Raw genomic sequence first — 25,276 nt, 5'->3', positions numbered from 1 at the left:
TCCTATATAAATAAGCTTGCCTTTCCTTTTGTTAGATAGATAAAATACCATCCACACCATTGCTAAACAGACATCAAAAGATGGAGCACAACCCTAAATCTATTTACTTGCTAGAGTATGCTTTGTGTGATTTGTCCCTTCGTGGTCGCCAATTATGTGGCGGTACGGATTCCCCAGATCTCAGCCGAGAACCAGCTCCCAACCACATAATACAGAAATTTACTTGGAGAAACAAATCTCTCAAGTGCCTTCACAATGAAAACTGCCTCTTCAATTTTAATAAAATGCCTCTTCAATAATAAAACAAAAAGTGTATAAAGGGGGTTTCAAAGAGCACCTACGGGAGCTAAGTTATCACTAGGCAAGCACAAACTCTTGCATAAATAGCACTAAAGTCTGCACTCATGCAGGTAACCGAGTGGAAAGGTGTTCTTCAGTATTCACTCAAACTAAGTTTCAGAATGCTCAAAATCACCCTCAATCAGAAAAGTTAAAACAGCCGAAGAAGTCTCAAAAGGGCCTAAACACCAGAGTTTCTGGCTTATATCTGCTGAAATGAGGTTTGCATTACGTCAAGGACGGATTAGAGTGTCGTGAGTGTGCCATCTAAAGGGCGTCGTCTCACTCTGTTGGGGGAAATGCACCAAGCTGCTCTCAATTCTTAATTAGGAGTCATTCCCCACACCCTGAGCAACAGGTGATCTGAATAACCTCCAATCAACTCTGGGGAATGGTGACATTCAGCCAAACAGATTGGGGAAAAAAGGGAAATGACATAAAGTACCAGAGAATATAATAAACACCACATCATAGGTGTTTTACATATTTCCTTCACACAGCAGTTTAATTCTAACACAATTTCCCAAAAAAAGAAAAACAAATCATCATTCTCATTAGTGTTTCAATTCACATTATTTTATGCCTTTTTGAAGTATTGCATTAGAAAATGTTGTATGGAAACAGCTAAATCTGATAAAACTTCCAAAATTGCGCAATTTTTATGCTTGCTTGAGGTGTTTTGCCTTTGTCGAAAAAGAGTTGATGCGCTAAATGAGATAGGGAAACGCCTTGCCGAATAAATTCTGACGTAGCAAACATTTAACTCAATTAACTGATCAGCTGTTTCCGCTGTCGCCATCTTCTCGGATATATATTTATATTGTCTTTGTCTCCAGACAGCAAGACACATGGCTGATATTAGCTGATATGAAATAACAATTAAAACTTGCCCAAATGAAGCAAAGTCCTGAAGACAACAAAACTACTTGGTTGGTTTAGTAAAAAAAAAAAACTTCATGGTCATGGTCTTAAAATTACTTTGAAATTAAAACAAAACAACTTGGTTGGTTTAGTTAAAAAATTAAATTGTATCAACAGTCAGACTACCTGGCGTACACATGACACACCATAAGCAACAAATGTGTTGTTATTGCAAGCGAAATGACTTACAAATTACTGTCATTCATACGTCATTTGGTAAGACCGGCAATGAGAGCATGCAGTGCATTTGACGAGACAGAGATGTACAACTGTGTATCATCAGCATAAAAATGGTAGTTGACATGGTGATGGGTTAATAATGTTTCCAAGAGGGAGCATTTGTTGCATTTTCATTTCGTCTTGTTTCAGTTAACAGCGTTAATCATGTGCTTAAAACTGTTTACAACTGTGACCGTAATCATGGAGAAAACACGTTTCCCTCAAAACGTATTTTGGTTACACAGTTTAGTTGTATGGGATTTTGTGGGAGACAGAGTTGTTATCTCAAACTAGGTTTCAGACTGCTCAAAACCCCCAATCAGAAAAGGTAAGACAGCAAAGAAGTCTCAGTCAGCATTTCTGGATGAATATGCTAAAATGAGGTCTGCATGATGTTGCGTAAGGATCAGAGTGCCCTGAGTGTTTGTTTCTCCACCTCTCTTAAGCCCTAAAGAAAGGGCGTCGTCTCACCCTGATTGGCCAAGAGGGGAAATACACCAAGCTGCTCTCAATTCTTAATTATAGGAGTCAGTCCTCACACCCTGAGCAACAGGTGATCTGAATAACCTCCAATCAACTGAGGAGAACTGGGACATTCAGCCAAACAAATTAGGGAAAAATGACAGCACGCCAGAAAGAGAATAACAAATGACATCCCAAAATGTCAAACTTAAAATTTAAACCTCAGTAAGCAGAATATTTTTGGCATCATTGGGCAAAAACATTCATAATAACCTTTCAGCATATTGTAATTCAAGTGTTCTGAGAGAGACGTCTGCACCTCCTCATGGCTCTGTTTTCAGGCTTTAAAAACTCTAGCCCGTGACGGGAGACTTTGGCCAATCACAGGTCATTTCGTAGAGAGAGAGCCTTCCTATTGGCTGTTCATTCAAGGAGGCAGCTGTCAATCAATTACGAACTCCGATCAAACGGTCAAACTAGGCAGCGCTGATCAAACATGAATCAATATTCTGTTACTGTGACTCAAATGTTTTCAGAAACATCTTGTAGTGTACTGTTTCGCTGTAAAATGAGAAAGTTTGCTCCAGCTGGTGGGCGGTGCTTGGTATTTCCTCAACTGATCTCAACATGGCTGCAGAGTCAAAAACGTTCTCATTTTACAGCTAAACAGTACACTACAAGATGTTTCTGAAAACATTTGAGGCGTGAAATAGGCATTACAGTAACAGAATATTGATTCATATTTGATCAGCTCTGCCTAATTTGACCGTTTGGTCGGAGTTTGCGAGTGATTGACAGCTGCTCAGAGACGGCAGACTCCAGCTCGGCTCTGATTGGTTGTTTTCCTCCGGTCTGTGAAATCTTGCAGATGTTATTCAGAAACGGAGGACACAGAGGAACATGATTTTTTCCAGATTACCTGTCTCATACACTACTGTCACGATATAGTGATCGTTTTTTTAATCACTTTGCTCCAACTTGCCTACTTCAGCTTTAAATGTAAAACTTGTAATAGTGTTTGTATATTGTTGTGTTGCTACTTTGGCTTAAGGATCTGAATATATCTTCCACTACTGAAAATGAGTCATCCATCCTACATAACTGCCTCCGTTTTTGAATAAGTGTCACTAAAGGTTGAAGCAAAGATTGTGAGCTGAAGTAAAATTAATCACGAAGAAAGAAATGCCCAAGACAAAGTTTCTACTCTACACATCCATTAATGGACACATCTGTTCACAGCAAGCGGTGCACCTTCAACTTTGATATTTCACAAGTCACCTACTACGTTATGCGTGTTTGAGCTCAGGCTGGAATAAGAAAAGAGGTTGGTAGACTCATTAAAAGCATACCTGAAGCTGGGTGAGAAGAGTCACACCATTACCAAGAGTCAGGCCATTACCATGCAAGCACTTAACAACAGTAAAACACTCCCACTGAGCCCTTTTATCTACCTCCCCACGCTTTTCACTCCGGATTGACAGTAGTTTGTTTATGCCTCAAAACCTGTGCATGTTCAGGACCAGCATGCATTGCGGCTCACAGCGCGCTTAATCAATTTCCCCACAAGTGGCTGAAGGTGGCGAGTGCACGATCTCGCGCATTAACCTCCGCATCTTCGTTTATCATAATCCTGCGTTCATTTTATTCATCCTGTTCTGCTCATAAATCATCGCTCTCCCTGACAACATGAACATGGGGGGAAAAAATGTGCTGTTGCTTTCGTGCATTAACTCATTATTTGCGACGAGAGCTGAGGCCACTTTCCCGACTGTATGATTGGTCGTTGTAAATGGCCACGCTCTCCAGGGAAATGGGGCTATTAGGAGGCTCTTCCTAGATGGACGCCGTGTTTAACACCCTGCCACAAATCGAGCGTGCTTTATAGTGGGAATAAAGGTTTGATGGAGGCTCCCTCAATATTCCCACACATGCAGACAGCAACACATTAACCTTCGAAGAAATATAACAGCTGTTTATCCACCCAAATCAGATGAAAACGCAGGCAGAGGTGGGAGAAAGTGTGAAGTATCAACCAAAAATATCAAGATGACAACAACACAATGTTAACAAAACAGCAGTGATGACGCATGTTAGGAGAGATGAAGCATCAGTTTTTGGATGTTGCTCTGTTTTTCTCAGCCAGATGCAACTTGTTTTTTTGCTTAAGGCTGGAAAAAAACCTGATAAAACTGTTGATGAGAGCATGAGTAACCACAAAAAAGGAGGACGCACAAGTCTCTGTTTAAAAGGTCCTTTCACTCAAATTACAAAATATATATTTTGTCACTTACTGTATCTCTAGCAGTATCATACAGCAATTTGTCTCTCCAAAATAAAGTCGTCACTACGTGAGGATGTGCTAATAAATTGCACTTAAAGGAGCTTCAGTCAGGGCCGCCTTAAGGTGTAGGCCGTATAGGCGGTCGCCTCTAAAATAGATAAATAGATAGATAGATAGATAGATAGATAGATAGATAGATAGATAGAGAGAGAGAGAGAGAAAGAAAGAGTGGACACAGCCTGGCCATAGAAACAGGCCGTCACAGGCAGAACAGACTACCGAGGGAGACCAGGCTGTGTTCACGTTGTTATACAAGAGAGGTGGAGACAGAATCTCACTTCTTACTGTGCTGTGAAAAATAGAAGGATGTGAGAGATGTTGTCTTTGAAAAAATAAATAACATTTATCCTGAGTTCATCCATCTCCCCGATCCTCAGAAAGTACCGTACTTATGTGGGGAGAAAAATCAATGTGTAATATTAGCTGCAAAATATGTTGGATGTTGCCATACATTACAATAAGAGGTGCTACAAGCTCCGAACATGTTTCTGATTAACTACATCAGTAAAAGAATGTATATTTAAAATGTATTTGGTATATTGTGATTGTGATTATTTTGTAATTATTCCTTAATATGTAATTTCGCTTTGGCAATAATGTAACCTGAACATTCATCCCAATAAAGCTTATTTTAATTTGAATTTAAATTTGAGAAAGAAAGAAAGAAAGAAAGAGACAGCCCTGGCTACAGTGTGCAGACCTTTTTTTTTTTACATTTTCAAAATAAAGGCTGGGGCAATGGTGAAAGAAATGGAAAAAAGTACATTTACTCAAGTACTGTATTAAAGTACAATTTTGAGGTACTGGTACTTTACTTGAGTATTTCCACTTTCTGCTATACTTCCACTCCACATTTCAGTGGGAAATATTGTACTTTTTACTCCACTACATTTTTTTTCTTCACTAGCTACTTTGCAGATACAGATTAATAATACAAAATATTATCAATAAATAAATTATGATGCAGGCTATTATTAGAGGTTAAGATAAGACTTTATTAATTACCGGGGGGGGGGAGAATTCACAAGCCACCAGTATGTAAAGTAATTTAAATAAGTCACACATTTACCAGCTGCAACATTAAAGTGATGTACATATTAATACATCAATAATTATAATCCAGTAATATAATATATATGATTCTGAAATGGACCATTCTGCATAATGAGCAGTTTTACTTTTGGTATTCTGAGTATACTATTTTGATGTTAATACTTTTGTACATTTAGTGCAGTAAAATGTTGAATACAGGACTTTTACATGTAACAGTATTTCTACAGCAAGTATAAAAGAGTCATGTAAAGTCAGTGAACTGATCTTTATGATACAATATCTAAAGTTTGCTAACGTTAGTTACTATAAGCCACTGGTCATACCAGCTTAGGCTGTAGGAGCAGTGCTGAGTGTGTTGACTTGAACAAGACGGTATAATACAAACGATTCTTTTCTCACACACTATGAACATTTTTTAATGTTAATATGATCATTCGTATAGCTGGATGTATGTTTGATTCTGAAAGCATTATTTCCTCTCTATAGGCAGAAGATCTTGTGATATTCAATCTCTCTGTGCTCCAGAAGGATTCCCTGCTAAAATATAAATTTTATAATTTTTATGACAAATAAAAGCAACAAATATTCACATTTGACAAGCTGGACCGAGGGTTTGTTTTGCATATTTGCTTTAAAAAAAGAAAGAAAATGATTGATGATCAACTTTATTTATTACATCTACTTTACCTATTTTATTTACTTTATAACTATGTGTGTTTTACCTGTTATATGTTTTATCTGCCTCGTCTTGTCAAGTATTTGTTTTTAAAGCACTGACCAGAAGTGGCAACTGTGAATCTCGTTGTATTTAATACAACGACAATAAAGCTTTCTATTTCTATTTTATTGTTCTTGACCTTTTCATTTGTAAGAGGAAGACTGTGATTATTTCTTGAAGTTCTGGACCCCCATCTGTGTCATTAGCCCGCCCTCAGGAAACACAACATCTCTGATCTCCCATTGACATGCTCCTTAAAAAGAACTACTGACATATCTTCTACTCCTCCCCCCATTCTCATCCGACTGTACACCTCCACTCTCCTTAATTACTATGTAAATATTCCACTGCAGCGATCCACTGTGTGCGACGCCTGCAGCTTTGATCTGATACTGCTGGGAGAGGAGAAAAAATCTTTCTATTCCTTTTGTGACTCATTCTGTAATTTTTCTTTCCAGGGATGGCAGATTGATCTCCACGCTGCCGGCCATCTGTAATCACCCACGGTGACCCACGCTGTGGACAAACGGGGGCCGAGGGAGTTTAATTACCTTGGAGCACAAAAAGACAAGGACGAGATATTTCATCACCGGTTGACGTCTAAATCTCCTCGATGATATCCTTTTGCAATAAGTTGTCATGTCGGCTCACTGACGTCCTTTCACACTGAGCTCAGACGGATTATCGTGTGGCTCCGTGTGTCCTGAGGGGCTCTGTGCAGTGTGCCTATAACAGACCTTTCACCTGTTGTCGGAGTGGTCGCCCGCAGCCATTGAAGCTTGTTCACAGCATGTGAAAACAAGGTCACGACTACCGAGTGAGATCAAGTGTCACTGGTGAGGACAGAGAGGGGGGGTCAGGCCAACTGTTAGTGAGGGCCGGCCGAGATGAAGGTATTCATTTAATAACTTATTGATTCATGCAAAGGTCTCTGTTTTAGTAATCAATTATTCAGGAATATCTATGCGTTAATTACGTAGCTGGAGCCAGGAGCCAATTAGCCTAGCTTAGCATAAAGATTATAAACAGTGTTTATGCTCAAAATAGCATGAGGCATAGGCAATATAATGATTCAGGGAGTTTTTTAAGAAATTTCAAATAAGTTATTTTACTAATTATTATCTATTTATCAGCAGACATAGAAATAAAAGATATCAATTAACTTTGTATTCTTTTCCTGGAAATGTATTAAATAGATTACCAGCTATTGGGAATCGCGGAATATAATTATCTACTTCATGCCAATAAAGCCATTTGAATTTAATTGAATTAATTATCAAACAATGTTCATAATAAATTAATTTTTGATAAATCTTGAGGTAAATATTGGAGTAATTTGGCAGTAATTCCAAAGACATTTCAAATAAGTTACTTGCTAATTATCACATAATTACCATGAAAATGCCGGACCTGTAAAATGAAGTGTTACCAAACATTTTTATGTATAGGTAACAGTTGTTTCCGGTCATCAAATGTTTTTACAAGGAATGTTATAGAGCCACAATATTGATTGATAAGTCAAATGTTACATCTGCCCCCTCGTGCAGGGGCGATTGTAACATCATATGGGGGCAATTGAAACAACACACGCAATACTTTTATATAAATACCAAGGACCACAATAAAGTACCAAGAATATGATAATACTGTTTTGAAAGCAAAAGCCTCGATATAGTGCTGATGACTCAAAAGAGAGTTTTACTTTCAAGCCAGCAATCAATCTTCTGGGTTTGGCTGTTGCATGTTTCATAAGATTGATGCTGCATTTTTGACTGAAACCTCACTTTGGGAGTGTCACGTTCGCCAGAGGCAGAGACCCGAGGCCGCATTACCATAATGGAAAGCTGTCACAATCTGACGTATGGAAAAATGCATGTTAGAGTCATCCTGTGACAGAGATAAATCTCCCGTCCCAGAGGAGCTATAAAGTAAGTCTGATGGCACCCTCGCTAAATATCATTTTCATGACCCGCAGACCTAAATGAATTGTAATCATCGTAGCAAAAGCCATACGGGACCAGGATGTTCCACTCCATAAAACATCATTGTCTCTGGATGAGATAATCAGCAGTGGCAAGTGTATCGGCAAGCAGGTCAGATCAATCTCTACGGCTTTGGTCTCTCCAGGCCAATTTCCTTAATTAGATGTCCATACATCTATCACAGGACGCGACACAGGGCCACTATAACATGGCTGATGCAGTGAAATTTGCCCTTTGTAAGCCGTTTTTGAAGTGGGGGCCATCAGCGAAGGGCACGAACTAAGTGACTGAGACGAAAGAAATAACAACTTGCAGCAGACATTAAAGCAGGCCCAGTTGTAGCTCGTTATTATTATGCAGGCAGTGGTGCACAGGAGAGCCGTTTATTTATTTTTTATGTCCTGTTATTTATAACCTTCTAATTAAATTCATTTGCTAAAAAAAACATGCAAACGAATGGATTGATTTTTAAATAAATTGAGGCGGCTTTAACGAGCTCTGGCTGTGAGCAAGTTTATTTGAAGCCGTCAGTGGACGCAGCGCTCAAAGCCCAAGTTCATGTGGAGATTGAGCTTGGCAGACCTGTGAAGAGTGTTATATCAGACAGGCAAGGCCAGATCAAAGCAGTCAGCACAGAAAGTAAATTATGAAGCAGCGCAACACAAAACAATTCAGACAACACAACGTGATACATTACAGGGTAACAACATGAATAAATACATCAGGATTCTGACTTTTAATTTACATATTCATGTTTACCAAATGAGTCTTCACTTTACACTGGGGGGACTGAGAGACTAACAGGAATGTAAAGAAGGGATTTCACATTGTTTTTCCTGCCTTGAGTGAAGTTGGTTCAAACAAAAGCCTGAGGGAAATACTAGTGACTTTCACCACCAGCTGAATCAATAGTTTTTGAATTTAACTTTCAATTTCAAAGGAATATTTAAAAAAGTTTGAGTTAAATCGGAAGATCAATAAAACTCTAGGGTCTTTATATCAAGTACAAAGCTGGATTAAGGAGGGGATTAGCTTAGTTTAGCAGCCTAGCCACGTTTTTATTTTTACATTTTAATGTTTTCTGTGTATGAGATTAACAAATACAGTGTATACCATACAGACATACAGAGAGTGATACATCTTCTCATCGAACTCTTGACAAGAAAGTGTATTTTTCAAAATGTCAAACATTACTTTAATGCTTCAATGGCAACTGACTTTTTTGGCAGTGAGAGGTGACTACTTGTGAGATTTTCACTTCAATACTGCAGCCCGGTAGCACAAAAAGGTGTATGAATGATACGATAATGCGCACGACAAAAGCATGCAATAAGAACGTTGATCTTGCTGTTGGCGTGTCATTTGTTCACCATGTAGTCTGTACTGACTGCAATGTAAATGCATCTGCGTAAGTATGCGACGTTCAGAGCTACAGGACTTTCAACCAGGAGACCGGTGTTTTGTGTTTTCTAAGTTACGTTTGTGATGTGTTTTCCGTACTGATGTGATGTTGTTTCCATGCGTATTGTACTTAGTTTACGTACTTATTTTGAGGCCAACCATGACGTTTTTCCTAAACCTAACGAAGTGGTTTTGTTGTCTAAACCTAAGTGGGTAGTTTTGTTGCCCCCTGCTGGTACTGCACCTTCATGACACGCTATCCTCCTGCGTTGGACAGTCGGGTTTATTACACGCTTTGGCATGATAACGGGTTGGTATATGAAATGATAGCTGCACAGGTCATGCTTACGATCTGTGATTACTTATACCACAACTGTATTCTGCTATTAAGTCTTAACCACCAACTACTGAGTTTGAATTTTAGTCAGTTCCTGTTAGTGAAGGACTGACGATATATGACACCATAATTGAATTAGGTAAGTTAAGTCAAAGTTAAGTTATAAGCATGAACATTATAACATTTAATCTATTTATTTAACTTATTGCAGGTCAATTGTAGTTTTAGCTGTGTGTACCTAGTAAATTGTCAACTGAGTATAAATACATCAGTATCTGGAAGATCCAACTTGTGTTGAGTCGGCAAAATCTCCACCATGAAGACAAAAGAACACTGTTTTCACGTTAAAGAGTCTTTTTCTGTTGATCACTGTCGTAACAGCCACATTAAATCCCCTTTAATTCAGTGTAAGATAACAGACCCACTGTGCAGGGCAGAATAATCAATACCTAATGCCTCCATATTAGACTCCTGAAACAATAACTAACAAAACCAATTAAATATAATGAGAGCATAGATTAAACCAATATAATGAGTTAATACACAGTTTTGTTGCTCTCCTTGGTTTTATACTGTATAACACATAAATATAGTCAGACAGGTATTTTCCAGAAGAGAGGATCTGATGTGGGCTAACTTTCCCCCGAGCCTTTACACACAGATACATCTTGACTTGGAGCAGCAGAGGGCTGGTAGAGGGCAGGAAGGGAATTAAGCAGGAGCCACCACAGATGTTTTAGTGAGTTAAGGCCGCATCACCTCCTTGAGGCTCGGCATAAAAACTGCGATGGCCCGGAGCCACCCGGTTATGTTTCACATAAAAGACCCCGTAAAAAAAACTCCCTCAGATAACAACCTGAAAAATGAGGCTATAACTTACCTGCTGAATCTGGAGATGCTGAGCTCACACTGAGACTAAAGGCAGCGTTGAACTTTCTGTTTCTTCTGTAATCTTCTCAGCTGAAGGTTTTTCTGCAAGCGGATATATTATGGAGGATTATTATGTCTACTGAGACCGTACCTTGGGAACATCTATCACAAATTTTGCACATACTACTTTGTTTTAATCCAAAGAAAAGATAAAAGGAAATAAACTGTAATCCATTAGTAGTGGATTCACACACACACACACACACACACAGTATCAGCACACCAATAACTATCTCAGTATTCTCCTGCAGCTGTCTTGGTGTTTGCAAACCCTCGTCTGACTCTCTGCAAGAGCAAAAGCTTTGCATCAGACCACGTCTCTATTAGAAACCAGCTCAACAGTGAGAACTCTTTTTACAGACAAATCACTTTCCTCTTTTTGCATTTGCAGTTACATTTTCCTTTCCTTTCTTTATGAGTCCAGGCAGGATAATGTACCAGCAAACAGCAGCACAAGGCTGCACTCCATCCTCACTGCTAGAGGTCAGTGTTTAGGTTGACTTTTCAAATGAAATGTATTACATTCTGCATGAATTTGAGAGTGCAGATGTGAAGATTTTGCAAGTGAACACTGCAAGATAAAAAAGAAGTGATAAGGTTTGTAGAAAAAGAAGATATGGAAATGATTCTTTCAGACGGGTTGAGTGCAGTGCACCATCCTTTTCTGCTATTTTGTGAAGGTTATATTTAATCTATGTAATTATTGTCCTGCAATTTCATGCTGCTCTCTGGCTGAATCAAAAGTGCTCCATAGTGCACCTACGCAGCGATTTACACATCACTGTTTTTTTTAAAAATGAAACTCATTTGCTCCCGAAACGTGTTTCTCCTGTTCTACCGAATCTGACATCAGGGAAATTACCTTTTCCTTCTCCTGCAGCTGGAAATACCTCTCAGACAGAGATAGTGCTCGGAGGGGAGGGCTGTTAAGCTATAACATTATGCACACACATTCTTATTCAAATGAATGTGTTTGACCATCTTCTGCGAGGTATAAATCCATTAAAATATCCCATTTGTACCATTTGAGGGGAGACATTATCTGCTTTTAGTGTAGTCTTGAGAGCAATATCTTATTCGTGATGTGTTTGAACGCCTCAGGTATGCATTTTAGTTTCTTCTCTTTCTTTTCTTTTCTCTTATTTGTAACATACTTGGAGTCTGATGTCTTAACCTTTGACATTTCCACTATGTCTGATATGTCGTCTACAACTTTGCTCGATACTAATACCAAATTCTGTGACCGAAATGCATCTCTTTTACTATTACAGCCACCTTTTAACACATTCATTAAACAACAGAGACATGCACGCACAACATGATTAGCTTGAGTTTGTATTGAACTTCCATTTGTCCGTGCCATTTGTTACAGCACCTAAAAGGATTTCTCTATTTTTAGACGTGAGTAGAAGAAGATCCCCGTCCGAAAGGTCGATGGAGAGGCGAGCAGGGTCTCTGTGTGTTCGTGCTGTCGTCAACAAATGGTTGGGTGTAATTTAACACCAATATGATAGTATACGTCACCGGGAAACAATCGGAGTCAGCTGGGTGGGACACTGGAGTTTCAGGATTTACTTTGATTAACCTAAAACACTTCTGATGGCACCCATATTTCTGAGTACATCTACTGGTATATTGTACAAAGTGTCTGAGGGCTCAGGCAGAATGTCATACCGTGTTTATTTACAGCATCCTACAAGCACGATCCAAGACACTAGATTTAATGAAATATTAAAGTGTGATATTGAAACAAACATAGACTTTGACTTGTTAATTATTCTTCTCCACCTTCACTGCATCTTGGCAGTGGAATAAAAGCAAGATAATGTAAACATCATTAAAATAAATAAAATAGAGAATTGAAGAACTTTCCTCAAACACACACCTCCACAGATTGTGATCCTTTTAGTCTGTTTAGAGCAGAGGTTCTCAATCCTTATTCAATCATGGTCCCCTATAAGAATATACTGAATATATCCCCTCATATATGTCACTTGGAACAATTTGATGTAGCCTATTTTTTACACTTCTATAGTCTTAGTTATGTGAAAGGACAATACAAGAGAAATGTATTAGAAAGATATTCTAAAATGTATTAAACATATTTGCAGAGTAGAATGTACAGTAATATATGAACTATTATACTGTAAACTTAAAAACAAATATAGTATTTGTTGGCATAAGAAGCCTTTTGTAATATGTATTATTATTATTATAAAAACTATATGATGATAATTTAAATGAATGTATCTGAAACTTTCCACGGACCCCACTTTGAGATTCACCGCCTTGCAATAATTTGACGTATAGCCCGTTTTTTACACTTTTATTCTTCTTTATGTGATAGAACAATACAAGAGAAATGTATTAGAAAGATATTAGAAATGTATTAAAAATATTTGCAGATTCTAAGGGTTATGGATTTGTTAGATTATAACATAATCTATAAACTATAATAGGTTTAAAAATGAAAATGTTATTCGTTGGACCATGAAGCCTTTTAAAAATAAATAGTAAAAATAAATAGTAAAAAATAAATAGTAAAAAATAAATAGTAAAAAATAAAATAGTACAAAAATAATTATATCATGATAATTCAGCCCTGTCGCATAGCAGTACTTGAAATGGTCACGAAATTTAATGTATTGATTTCTGTACATAGACGTGATGATCAGCACAAAATCAATCTGTAACCTGGATGTATAAAGACTGGCGAACGCCATGTAATGAAGAGGTTGAGGTGGATGGGTGGGTCAAAAAATGTAGGACATTTGCCCAGGAGACCGGTGTTTGTGTCCCGTGTGAAACCAGAATTCAAAGTTGATTTATTTGTCACGTAACCTCCTTACTTAAGTTATGGCACTTACAAAATTATTTGAACCCAAATCACAATCTTTTCCTAAACCTAACTAAGTATTTTTATTTTGAAAAGACTGGAACAGAAATTGACACGTGCGTCACGTGTTGCTGGACATTCGTAGGAAAAAGCAAAGCAAGGAAAAATACATTGCTGAAAGTCGTGCTGAGCGTCATAAAAAAAGGGAAATTCATGTCTATGTACACGAATCAGATAGATTAAATTGTGTGACTATTTCAGGAACTGCCTTGAGACTGTGTTGGATAATTTAAATTAATGAATCTGAAAACTTTTCACGGACCCCCTGGCAGAGTGCTATGGACCCCACTTTGAAAATCACTGTGTAGCAACTACACGTGTATCAGACATCTTTTTATTTAAAGGCATTGTTCAAAAAAGTATATACATTTCCACTCAAAAACCCTGTCTCAGGATATAACGACTATGAGCAACCAACCACAATTCTCACAATAATTGTGACTATTTTTTACAAAGGGATAATGAGCACAATTTTGCGTAAATGCTCAGAATACATCTCATCTTAAACCCCCACTGAATGCCACAGATGACCAACATGTGGGTGTACAAATTGGTGATTAGCCAGCAGATCACAGCAGGTCACTGCAGAGTAGATCTCATATGGCTGCGGGTATATATGGGTGATGTGTGTGCAATTATTTTTGTGGACTTTGTGGGTAGGCGTTGGAGAGAAGGGAGGGATGTTTGTATACGCCAGTGTGTGCTTGTAAATCTAAATTTGAACCTGAAGTCACATGTGTATTTGCATGTGCATCTGCTGGAGGAACATTGTTCCGTTACACAATGCACGCCTTTGACATTCCAGCCCCACCTGTCAGCGCATACAAAAGCCTTTCTCCCGGGCTTTGACATGCGCGAATCTGCTGCTGGCCGGCAGAGATAGCAGAGTCCTGTATAGGACATGTGTGGGTGGACAGCCTGCAGAGTCCTGCCTGACCTCCTCCGTGATCTTTCTCTCACGCTGCGTAACTCAGACTGGAGCTCAGTGGAAAACAACACTGAGCAGGTATCTAATACTGAATCAGTGCCCTCTCACTAATAAAACAAACTGACATCTTGTTCCAGTGATTGATGACTCTGTCAGTGTGGCAGTAAGATGTATCGCTCATCTTCATCCCATTAAAATGTGACTGCTGATGCAGGTAATCACAGTACTTCAAATTTTACTTTGACTTTCAAAATTAATCAGGTCAAACAGTGACGTTTTTTTTTAACATCCAGAACCTAAACCAACATAAAATCTGCATTTTCAAGCACAACATAGAATATTGTGAAGATTAACGGTGCTAACAGTGAAAACAATATCAACATTGCTGACAGAGCTAACAGTGTTAACCTGGGGGGGAACCGGAGGGTGGGTGCTACACTTCTGCAACGGCGCCGTCAGTCGGGATGGTGTTATCAGCTGTAACCGCCGTATGAGAGCAGTGCAGAGCGGCGGCCGTGAGCTAGCCAGTGGGGCACGCTCACATGCACTAAAAAGGCACGTGCAGTCGGCCCGGCAATATCAACAAAGCACGGAGAAGCTCAGATTACAACACACACAGAGGGAGAGTGACTTCACTCTCTGCTCAGGTAGACATTACTCCTCTATATCTTTACATAGACAATAGTTGTTTGCTGCTATATTAAATCTCTGGATATAGAGAACATTTAAGTTTAGACAACTTTTACTCTTCACGGTGATTCGCAAACAGGGGTACTTCTACCCCTGAGGGTAGCCTAGTTTTACAGTTGCATATCAGCGATTCCGAGTGCATGAAAACTAGGTAGCAAGCAAGAAGTCTCAACAGTTTTAGCTTAAAACTGTTTGAAATTGCTTCGCTAAAAGTATTACTTTTAAAGGAACATCGTGTAACAGTTAGGGGGATCAGCAGAAATGGAATATAGCATTAATAAGTATGTTTTCTTTAGTTCTTTTCTTTAATCACCTTTTCTTTAATCACCTGAAAATAAGAATTGCCCAGAATGCACAAACCCAACACAGGCTCTAGATAGAGCCATTTTCACATTTGCACTTTTTCACATAGACTACTAAAGTTCTCCTACACGATTGGCACATGGGAGAAGTTTCCTTCGATTGCACTCTGCACCCTCACCACTAGATGTCACCGGATCCTACACACTATTTCAGCCGTTTATAAACCACTCCAAGTGGTAGTAGCATGCAAACTTGACCAAACCAACCAAAACAGAAACCCCCAAAAAATAGTCTACTTTTATAAAATTACACAATACAAATTCAATTAGCAACCTCTATTCTTTTATGGTAAGGTGTTGAATTAGGCTCACACAACTTATGTCAAATTACACACATTAAAACACTTACTAATCCTACATGTACAATGAAGGCACAGAATATAAAGCATACTTACATATTGATTGACGCACATAACCTCCTGTACAACCAGCAAGACAACCTTTATCCCAGAACATGTGCATCGAACTCACTGCAGTGAACCAGCAGATCAAACTAAACTAAACGAGCCAATAAACCACTTAACCAGTCCAAGCAGCTGATTGGCTACCGACATGCTTGTACACATGCTGTCCAATGAAATCGAAGGGGGGCTGCTGAGCCTGAACTTGAGGGGAAGTTGAGTTGGGCTGTGGAGGATAATCAGATTTTAAAAAAGGTTGGTAACCATTGCTGTTTGGTTTGGCTACGGTGAGGGAAAAGATTAAGGAACACTTTGGTTAAATCTGAATATGTAGCCTGCATTTATTATTACATACAGCATACATCAACCACCCAACCCTCCAGGCTACCTGCTGCTATCAATACCCTCATCTTCTTCTTCTTCATATGCCCCATTTTGGGTGGGTGAACCACATGCACGTGACATTATGCTCATTTCATAAAATATCACAAAATAAGACTGAGCACAGAAACACAATCTTGACATAAATCATCCCTCCAGGCACTGACATGTGAGACATTTGAATTAAATAAGTCCAATTTTAATTACAGCTCTCCTACTGTGCCAACTATTGTATTTCTAAAGATTGTTCTATTTGTGCAGCCGGCTTCATGTCACTCAGACTAATGGTGTAGGAGTTGAGACCTTTCAAACTGTGAAACTTTAACCTTTAAATAAAGTAGTGCCCATTATGCCAATTCAGAGTGCACTTTTAAAACATAGGACACAGTGTGAAAACACATCGTCCTTTCATCAAAATAAGAGCGGTAAATGTATTAAGACACATTTTACAGGCAGACACTGCCTATTGATATTCAATAACCTGCTGCCCTGATAACACAGGATGAATTAATGAAAAGAAAGTCCCCATTATTGATATTTTTTATTTATATTCCCATCAGAAATCCTTCTTTCCCACTCAGACTTTCAGGTTAGCTGGCCTGCACTGTGAATTTTGAAGTTTAATAATTCAACCACTGGCAGTGTTGCTCCTTTCCCCTTCGCCCACAATTTGGTGGTCAAGTTATTCAGCTGGACCTCCGGGGAGGAGCAGAGTGGTGACGGCTGCTGCAACATTTAAGCCCACTTTAAAAGGAGCGTGTCCTGCAGCCAAGGAAGCTTCTGAAGTCCCCGGTGTTGATTACACGATCCTATCTGGAGCTGCTGCCTCGCTGCCTTTACCATTCCTGCACAGGAGATGGGTTTTATATCTGATATATGACCACACAATCATACAGAAATTACACCGAAGGTCACCAGCAGAAAGAGAAATAAACTGCCCTGATGTGCAATATGTTGCTTTTATATTCTCTACCATACCCATCACTTATAGTCTCTAGTGTATCTTTAATGTCTTTAAAGTCACCTCATTGAAATGTATGGCATTATAAGTCTCCATCACTATTAAACACCAGCAGTTTTCCTTCAGTTTTCATACCCGTACACCCTTGACTATATTTCTCTTATCTCCTGGCGGAGCTACCAATCTTTATTGTAAAAAAAAAACAAACACATTCATTGTGATATATATCTGTACAGAGGAGGAATAAGCTACAGTGCAGTCTACAGTATGAGTGTGAGGATTGGGGATGGGGGTCGTTATATAAGGAGCCTACTGGCTGTTCAAACAGAAGCCCTACAGGGAGTCACTGCGCCAAAAGGCACAGCTCATCAAGTCAATATCTCACACACATTGTGTCCCTTTAATAGGCGCGATTCCTCCAATGCATTAACGGTCCTTGGAGAGCATTACTGAACACCGTCCCTTTGGCTATTTACAATCTCCAGTCATTAACCCTGAATGGTTAAAGGGACTGTTTGTAACTTTTTACACGTATAAATCTACCGGGTCGGGATCCCATGCTCGCATATGCGCGCTCGCATATGCGCGCTCGCATATGCGCGCTCGCGTGTGGCCGGAGTCTCTGCTCCTCTGCCTGCTTGCCTTCACTCACACACCGCGCTCGTTCTCGCTCCACCTCTACACGTGCATGCGCGCACACTACACACTGCAGAAGAGTTAGTTTAGCTCTGAGAATATCTAGTGAATGTACAGTGGGATGTTTGTGCAGAAATAACTGCTGCAGCTCCTCCAGACCAACAGAGGTTTCCCGTGTCTTGTGAAGTGACGAGGCTCTGCAGCGAGAAACGTAATCGTCTCCGACCGGGTGTCGGTGTCTTCCCTGCGGGCGCTGTCGGGAGATGATAACGTTTCTTTTCCTGCTTCAGCCTCCGGAGGCTGAAGCAGGAAAAGCTAACACTAGTATCAGCATTGATTCATGGAGAGACCTTCGTCTGGTCAGCTAACATTACTGCCAAGCAGGTGAAATATAGAGTGATATTGTGGTTTTAGCTGACGTGTGTCGCCTCACTGTTTTGAGCGATGTTCGTTCATGTCTATGCAGAGCGAGCACAAGCGCAAACTCAACGCTAACTTTAGTTGACTTAACGGCCACAGGTGTCGCTGTTAACAAGCATTTCTGAAAGTTACAAATAGTCCCTTTAAGTTTGAATAAGTCAACAATGAATTTGATGTTTTTGTTGTTTTATCTTTTCAGATGTCTTCAGTGTTTTTATGAGATGAAATACTCAGTGGCCTCTGCTGTGCTCTCAAAGCTCGTGTCCATGCTGGGAGTCTGGATCTCTGCAGAAGCTCCTCTGTAATCCTTCAGTAAAGGCATGTATACTGTGTCGCTGTGACAGGAGCTCATGGCGTTGTCACAGACCCCAGCTGCGCTACAAACATGTTTTTTATGCGCGCCGGATGCAGCCTCCTCCAGCTCTCCATCATCTCCGGAGCGCAGCGTCATCAGTTCAATCTCATGCTTGGCAGCGGTCTCCAACACCTGTTGCTTGTTGTAGAACAAAACTAAATTGTTGATGATGGGGTGTATGGGCAGCGCAATGGCGATAATGTTTCTCTTCCTGCTTCAGCCCCGGAGGCTGAGGCAGGAAAAGCCAACACTAGTATTAGCAGTGATTCACGGAGAGACCTTCGTCAGGTCAGCCAAACTTTACTGCCAAGCAGTGGGAAATATATAGTGATATAGTGGTTTTAGCTGACGTGTGTCGCCTCACTGTTTTGAGCGATGCTCGTTCATGTCTATTTAGAGCGAGCAAGCGCGAGCCCAACGCTGACTTTAGTTGACTTAACGGCCACAGGTGTCGCTGTTAACAAGCATTTCTGAAAGTTACAAATAGTCCCTTTAAGTTTGAATAAGTCAACAATTAATTTGATGTTTTTGTTGTTTTATCTTTCCAGATGCCTCCAGTGTTTTCTGAGATGAAATACTCAGTGGCCTCTGCTGTGCTCTCAAAGCTCGTGTCCATGCTGGGAGTCTGGATCTCTGCAGAAGCTCCTCTGTAATCCTTCAGTAAAGGCATGTATACTGTGTCGCTGTGACAGGAGCTCATGGCGTTGTTACAGACCCCAGCTGCGCTACAAACATGTTTTTTATGCGCGCCGGATGCAGCCTCCTCCAGCTCTCCATCATCTCCGGAGCGCAGCGTCATCAGTTCAATCTCATGCTTGGCAGCGGTCTCCAACACCTGTTGCTTGTTGTAGAACAAAACTAAATTGTTGATGATGGGGTGTATGGGCAGCGCAATGGCGATAATGTTTCTCTTCCTGCTTCAGCCCCGGAGGCTGAGGCAGGAAAAGCCAACACTAGTATTAGCAGTGATTCATGGAGAGACCTTCGTCTGGTCAGCCAAACTTTACTGCCAAGCAGTGGGAAATATAGAGTGATATAGTGGTTTTAGCTGACGTGTGTCGCCTCACTGTTTTGAGCGATGCTCGTTCATGTCTATTTAGAGCGAGCACGCGCGAGCCCAATGCTGACTTTAGTTGACTTAACGGCCACAGGTGTCGCTGTTAACAAGCATTTCTGAAAGTTACAAATAGTCCCTTTAAGTTTGAATAAGTCAACAATTAATTTGATGTTTTTGTTGTTTTATCTTTCCAGATGCCTTCAGTGTTTTCTGAGATGAAATATTCAGTGGCCTCTGCTGTGCTCTCAAAGCTCGTGTCCATGCTGGGAGTCTGGATCCCTACAGCAGCTCCTCTGGGATCCTTCAGTAAAGGGATGTGTGTGTCGCTGTGACAGGAGCGCATGTAGCAAACATGTTTATGCGCACCAGGTGCAGCCTCCTCCTCCTCCTCCACCTCTCCATCTCGCAGCGCCATCAGCTCGATCTCATGCTTGGCAGCGGTCTCCAACACCTGTTGCTTGTTGTAGAACAAAACAAAATTGTTGATGATGGGGTGTATGGGCAGAGCGATGGCGATCACTCCGCACAGAAAGCTGAGGGCCGCATTACACCGACCTAAAGTGGTCTTTGGATACACATCTCCATAGCCCACCGTGGTCATGGTGATCACAGCCCACCAGAAGGACTGTGGGATGCTGGTGAACAAAGTCTCCGGGTGACTCTGCTCCATAGTGTAGCCCAGTGCGGAAAACAAAAACACCCCCACGCCCATGTACATGAGGAGCAAGCCGAGCTCTTTGAAGCTGCTCTTCAGTGCAGATGTGAGCGTCTGGAGTCCGGCGGAATGACGCGCCAGCTTGAAAATGCGCGCAATGCGCATTATGCGTAAAGCCTGCACCGCCTGCTGCACATTAGCCAGCTCCATCACACCTGTGCCAAATTGTGTCAGAATGAGCACCACGAAGAAAGGCATGATGGCCATGAAGTCGATTATGTTCATGAACGCGAGGAGGAATTTGACTTTATTTGGAGAGGAGATGAAACGCAGGATGTATTCAATAGTGAACCATCCGATGCAGATTGTGTCGATGACCTCTAAAGTTGGGTTTTCTGTGAGATTACCTTCCGAGTCCTCCACCTGCAGGTCTGGTAGTGTCCCCACGCACATCACCACGGAAGACACGAGGATGAAGATGAAAGAAGCTATAGCGATGACACGCGCAGGCAGCGAGGACTCCGGCTTCTCCATCAGCCTCCAGATGTACATCTGGATGCGCTGCCATCCAGATGCGGACGGGTCTCCTCCTTCTCGGTCCACCAGGATGGTTTTCACTTTCTCTGCAATCTCAGCCAGTTCATCCTCCACTTCCTTCAGGTGGTATTTGCAACAGTCGTCTAGGAAATCAGAGTCGATTTTCCAGAAGTCCATCTCCTTCATGAAACAGATTGGACAGATGCCTCGTTTCATGTGGATCTCTCCATAATAATACAGCTCGATTATGCATTTAAATGCTTCTGGGTCTCTGTCGAAGTAAAATTCTCCTGTGTCAGGGTCGTAGTCGTCACATAATGAGGATATTTCCTCAGGAGACTTGAGGGAACAGTCCACCAGTTGTGCCAAAAGAGTGTCCGGGTATCTGTTCAACACGTCTCCATATAACACCTGTTTCACTCCTCCGATGTTCACAACTATCTCCGTGTCTTCACTGGTTTCAGAGCCGCTGCAGTCCGCGTACCGAGTCCTCCACATTATGATGTTGTCAACAAGTCCAACACAAGAAAACAATTCTGTTAAAGTGAAACACAAGTCACAAAGAAAGCCCTGGCTGCTGTGCGTAAAAACATCCAAAAATCCTCAAAATGTTGTGTTTTAGTTATAAAAAATGCATGTGTTTGCTCAGTGTTCTCAGCTCAACACAGAAGACGTGTTTGGAGCAGTGAACAGTGAACAGTAAATACGCCTGTGCGCTCCTCACAAAGTTGGTATTGAAGTGCGCGTAATGTCAAGTTAGACACAAACCACAAGACTTCCGGTGATAACTTTCAAATAAAATCCTTTACTGACCAGTTTTTTTGTTGCTACACCACCAAACACATTATTATTATCATTATCATTATTATTATTATTATTATTATTATTATTATTATTATTATTATTATATTATTATTATTATCATCATTATTATTATCATCATTATTATTATTATCATTATTATTATTATTATTATTATTATTATTATTATTATTATTATTATATTATTATTATTGTTATTATTATTATTATTATTATCATTATTATTATCATCATTATTATTATTATTATTATTATTATTATATTATTATTATTATTATTATTATCATTATCATTATTATTATTATTATTATTATTGTTATTATTATTATTATTATTATCATTATCATTATTATTATTATTATTATTATTATTATTATATTATTATTATTATTATTGTTATTATTATTATTATTATTATTATTATCATCATCATTATTATTATTATTATTATTATAAATGTAGGCTTTATGTGTAATAATACTTTATTATTATTATATATATAATTACACATATATATATATATATATATAATATATATCTCAATATAATATAATATATCTCAATTATAATTATTATAAATGTAGGCTATATGTGTAATAATATAATTACACATATAGCCTACATTTATAATAATAATAATAATAATAATAATATATAATATATATATATATATATATATATAAAAGCAATAGGCATATGTATCACTCAAATGACTCAAATAATGATTTAATATCATAATAAATTAATGTCAATGAAATAAATTATATCTAGGCTCATTCAGTCATATTGGCAAAAAAATATTAAAATACTGCCCAAGTATCAAGATGTATCACTCAAAGTAACTAAAAGGAGTTAAACAATAAGATTAAACAAATGTAGCAAAATCAAATGAAACATATTATATATAAGCCCTGTAAATCAGATGTTTTCATTAACAATAATATTAATGTAGCCCAGCCCCATGCTTTTATTTTTGAGGCCATCTCCATGTGTTCCTGTCTCTCTCTGGCTCTGTGTGGTTCTCTTTACGCAGCGCAGTGCAGCTCAGCAGCACATCATAAATCTCCACTGCATGTCATGAATTGTGAAGTAGCAAATAGGGAAATCAGGAACACGAGCTCCTGCTGGCTTTTCATGGCAGAGGAACAACAAGTAGTTAAAAGGTAATCGATCAACAGGCAGCACACTAGAAAAACCTAAATCATCATTTTTTTTTTACAACAATAGCCTAGAATAATCTTGTTTGCATGCCCCTAGACGCATTATCCATCATCCATTTTGAATGCATTATCACCAAATAACCCAGAGGAGAAGACTTAGACTAAGTAATTAACACTTAATTTGGGAGATAATATAGGCTCTATAGATGTTAAACCTACATTATATGGCTCTTTAGTGATGCCAAGTGCTAGTGATGCTCCTATTTTGTGCCATCAGTTTGGAGCATTACTGGAATTTATTGTGTTTTCTGAGGTTTTACTTTCAAATATAAATCTGCAGAATCAGATTTAACTGATCAGTTCTGCAGCAGCTCCACTAAATGATTGATTGACAGACAGACAGCATCTCTACAGTACTTTGCCTTGTTGTTTGTCTCCACCTAGTGACACAATCTTCACACTACAGCAGCAGCATTTTTTTTTTATATATATATATATATTTTTTTTTTTTTTCTGCTTGCAACAATGGTGCAAACCATTGAGGATAGGAATCCATTAATAAGTAATTTCATAAAAATCAATGTACTGTACAATAAAGTCCAGTGTTATGATAAGTAAAACCTGCAATGCAGTCTTGGAGTCAAGTCAAACTTTTGGTCAAGTGCCATTATACAGTAGTGTTTTCATGTTCTTACAATATTATAATGGAAGAACATCATGTAGGCTTTCATTATTGGATTTAAATACATCATTTTGTATTACAAGGACTTTATTTACTTGAGAAATTAAATTTTTGTTCACATTATCTAAGGACATGTATTGTACATTTTGCTGTATCTATAAAAGTTATCAGTGGCAGCTTGATATTAAATACATTTTCATGTAAAAGTACAAGTTTGAGGTACTTTACATGAGTGTTTCCATTGTATGGGCTACCAGTTTCTACTCTACTACATTTCAGAGGTTAATAAAATGCATTTTACTCCACTGCAGTTATTCGACTGCTGGTTACTTTGCAGACTAAGATGAGTTTATAAACTACAGTGATGGAATGTAACATTTGCTCAAGGACTGTACTTAAGTACAATTTTGACATACTTGTACTTTACTTTAGCAGTTCCATTGCTACTGCTATACTCTCTCCTTCTACTTCACTACATCTGAGATGTAAATGTTGTACTTTTTACTGCACTACATTTTACTTGACACTTACAGTTACTAGTTACTTATTAAATGATCAGATTATAGGATATGATGCTGTACTATACTACTAATCTACCCAGTAGTAAACAAAGTATAAAAAAATTGGCTCAACATTGATGAATCACCACTGACTGATCACTGACCACTGATTAATAAGAAGGCTTAGTCCTCTCGTCACCACAAACTGTCTCCTTACTCTTTATTATAGTCTAATTTATCCCTATCTTTCATATTGTAATATAGTTTGGGCGAGTACTTTTCCTACAAACCTTCATAACACACATCTTCTCTGCTCCTCTATTTCAGAAACTCCAGATTCTTACTATTTATGATATCAATATTTCTCAAATATGTGTTTTTATTTATAAGATACTTTCTGGTGGGAATATTCCTGAGCAGTTCAAGACCTATTTTAAAACAAATTCTTACTCAACCCGTCAATCTCTAGATCTTCATCCTCCTAAATTCCTCACTAGTAGAGGTCAATTTTCGATAAGATTTAGAGAAACCAAATTATGGAGTAGCTTTTCAAATCTATCAATAAAGTGTTCATCTGTCAAATATTTCAAAAGTCGCTTAAAGGGTCATTTAATTGCTGTCTTGTAATTGCTTTTCCCCATGTTGTCCATGTTTCTGTTTTTAATTTATTTTTTATTTTTTCCCACTCACAATGTTGTTTGGTTACGATTGCCCAGAAGTCTTTATAGATATTTAAATCAATATCCTCCTCACAAACACTAACCATACACTTCCACGCAACACACACACACACTTGTCTTTTTTGATATATTTACTGTATTGTTATTGTTGTTATTATATATATCTTGTCCTAATTTGTTGTTATCACTATTATGTAGTCATATTATTTCTTTATATTAATCTTGTGTCTATAGGTGGAGGCTTCAGATAAGCCCAGTGGGTTTTTTGCCTCTTCCTGCACTATATATTATTAATTTTGTTATGTTGTGTAGTCTTAAATTGTGCAAAATAAATAAACAATAAACAATGATGCATTATTAAAGATTAAACTACCCAACCGCCTATAAAGCTAGCTCATCTTCAACTGGCTACAACAATAAAATACACATTACATTACACATTATTGCATC

The 25,276-nt window shown here is 38.8% G+C and overlaps 1 protein-coding gene across 1 annotated transcript; it reads right to left on the bottom strand.

Moving 5' to 3' along the window:
- Positions 1-19,231: 19,231 nt before the first annotated feature.
- Positions 19,232-21,729, bottom strand: LOC119476529 (potassium voltage-gated channel subfamily F member 1-like). Its single transcript, XM_037749879.1, has one exon. The coding sequence runs from the start codon at positions 21,478-21,480 to the stop codon at positions 19,951-19,953; it is 1,530 nt and encodes a 509-aa protein (XP_037605807.1). The 5' UTR covers positions 21,481-21,729; the 3' UTR covers positions 19,232-19,950.
- Positions 21,730-25,276: the final 3,547 nt, after the last annotated feature.

The sequence above is a fragment of the Sebastes umbrosus genome, chromosome 18, assembly GCF_015220745.1.
Source record: "Sebastes umbrosus isolate fSebUmb1 chromosome 18, fSebUmb1.pri, whole genome shotgun sequence".
Classification (NCBI taxonomy): Eukaryota; Metazoa; Chordata; class Actinopteri; order Perciformes; family Sebastidae; genus Sebastes; species Sebastes umbrosus.
The sequence above is the reverse complement of the archived record's forward strand: the minus strand, read 5'-3'. Positions and strand labels throughout refer to the sequence as shown.

Coding starts and splice junctions, on each gene's coding strand:
- LOC119476529 (XM_037749879.1), bottom strand. CDS start 21,480: ATGTGGAGGACTCGGTACGCGGACTGCAGCGGCTCTGAAACCAGTGAA.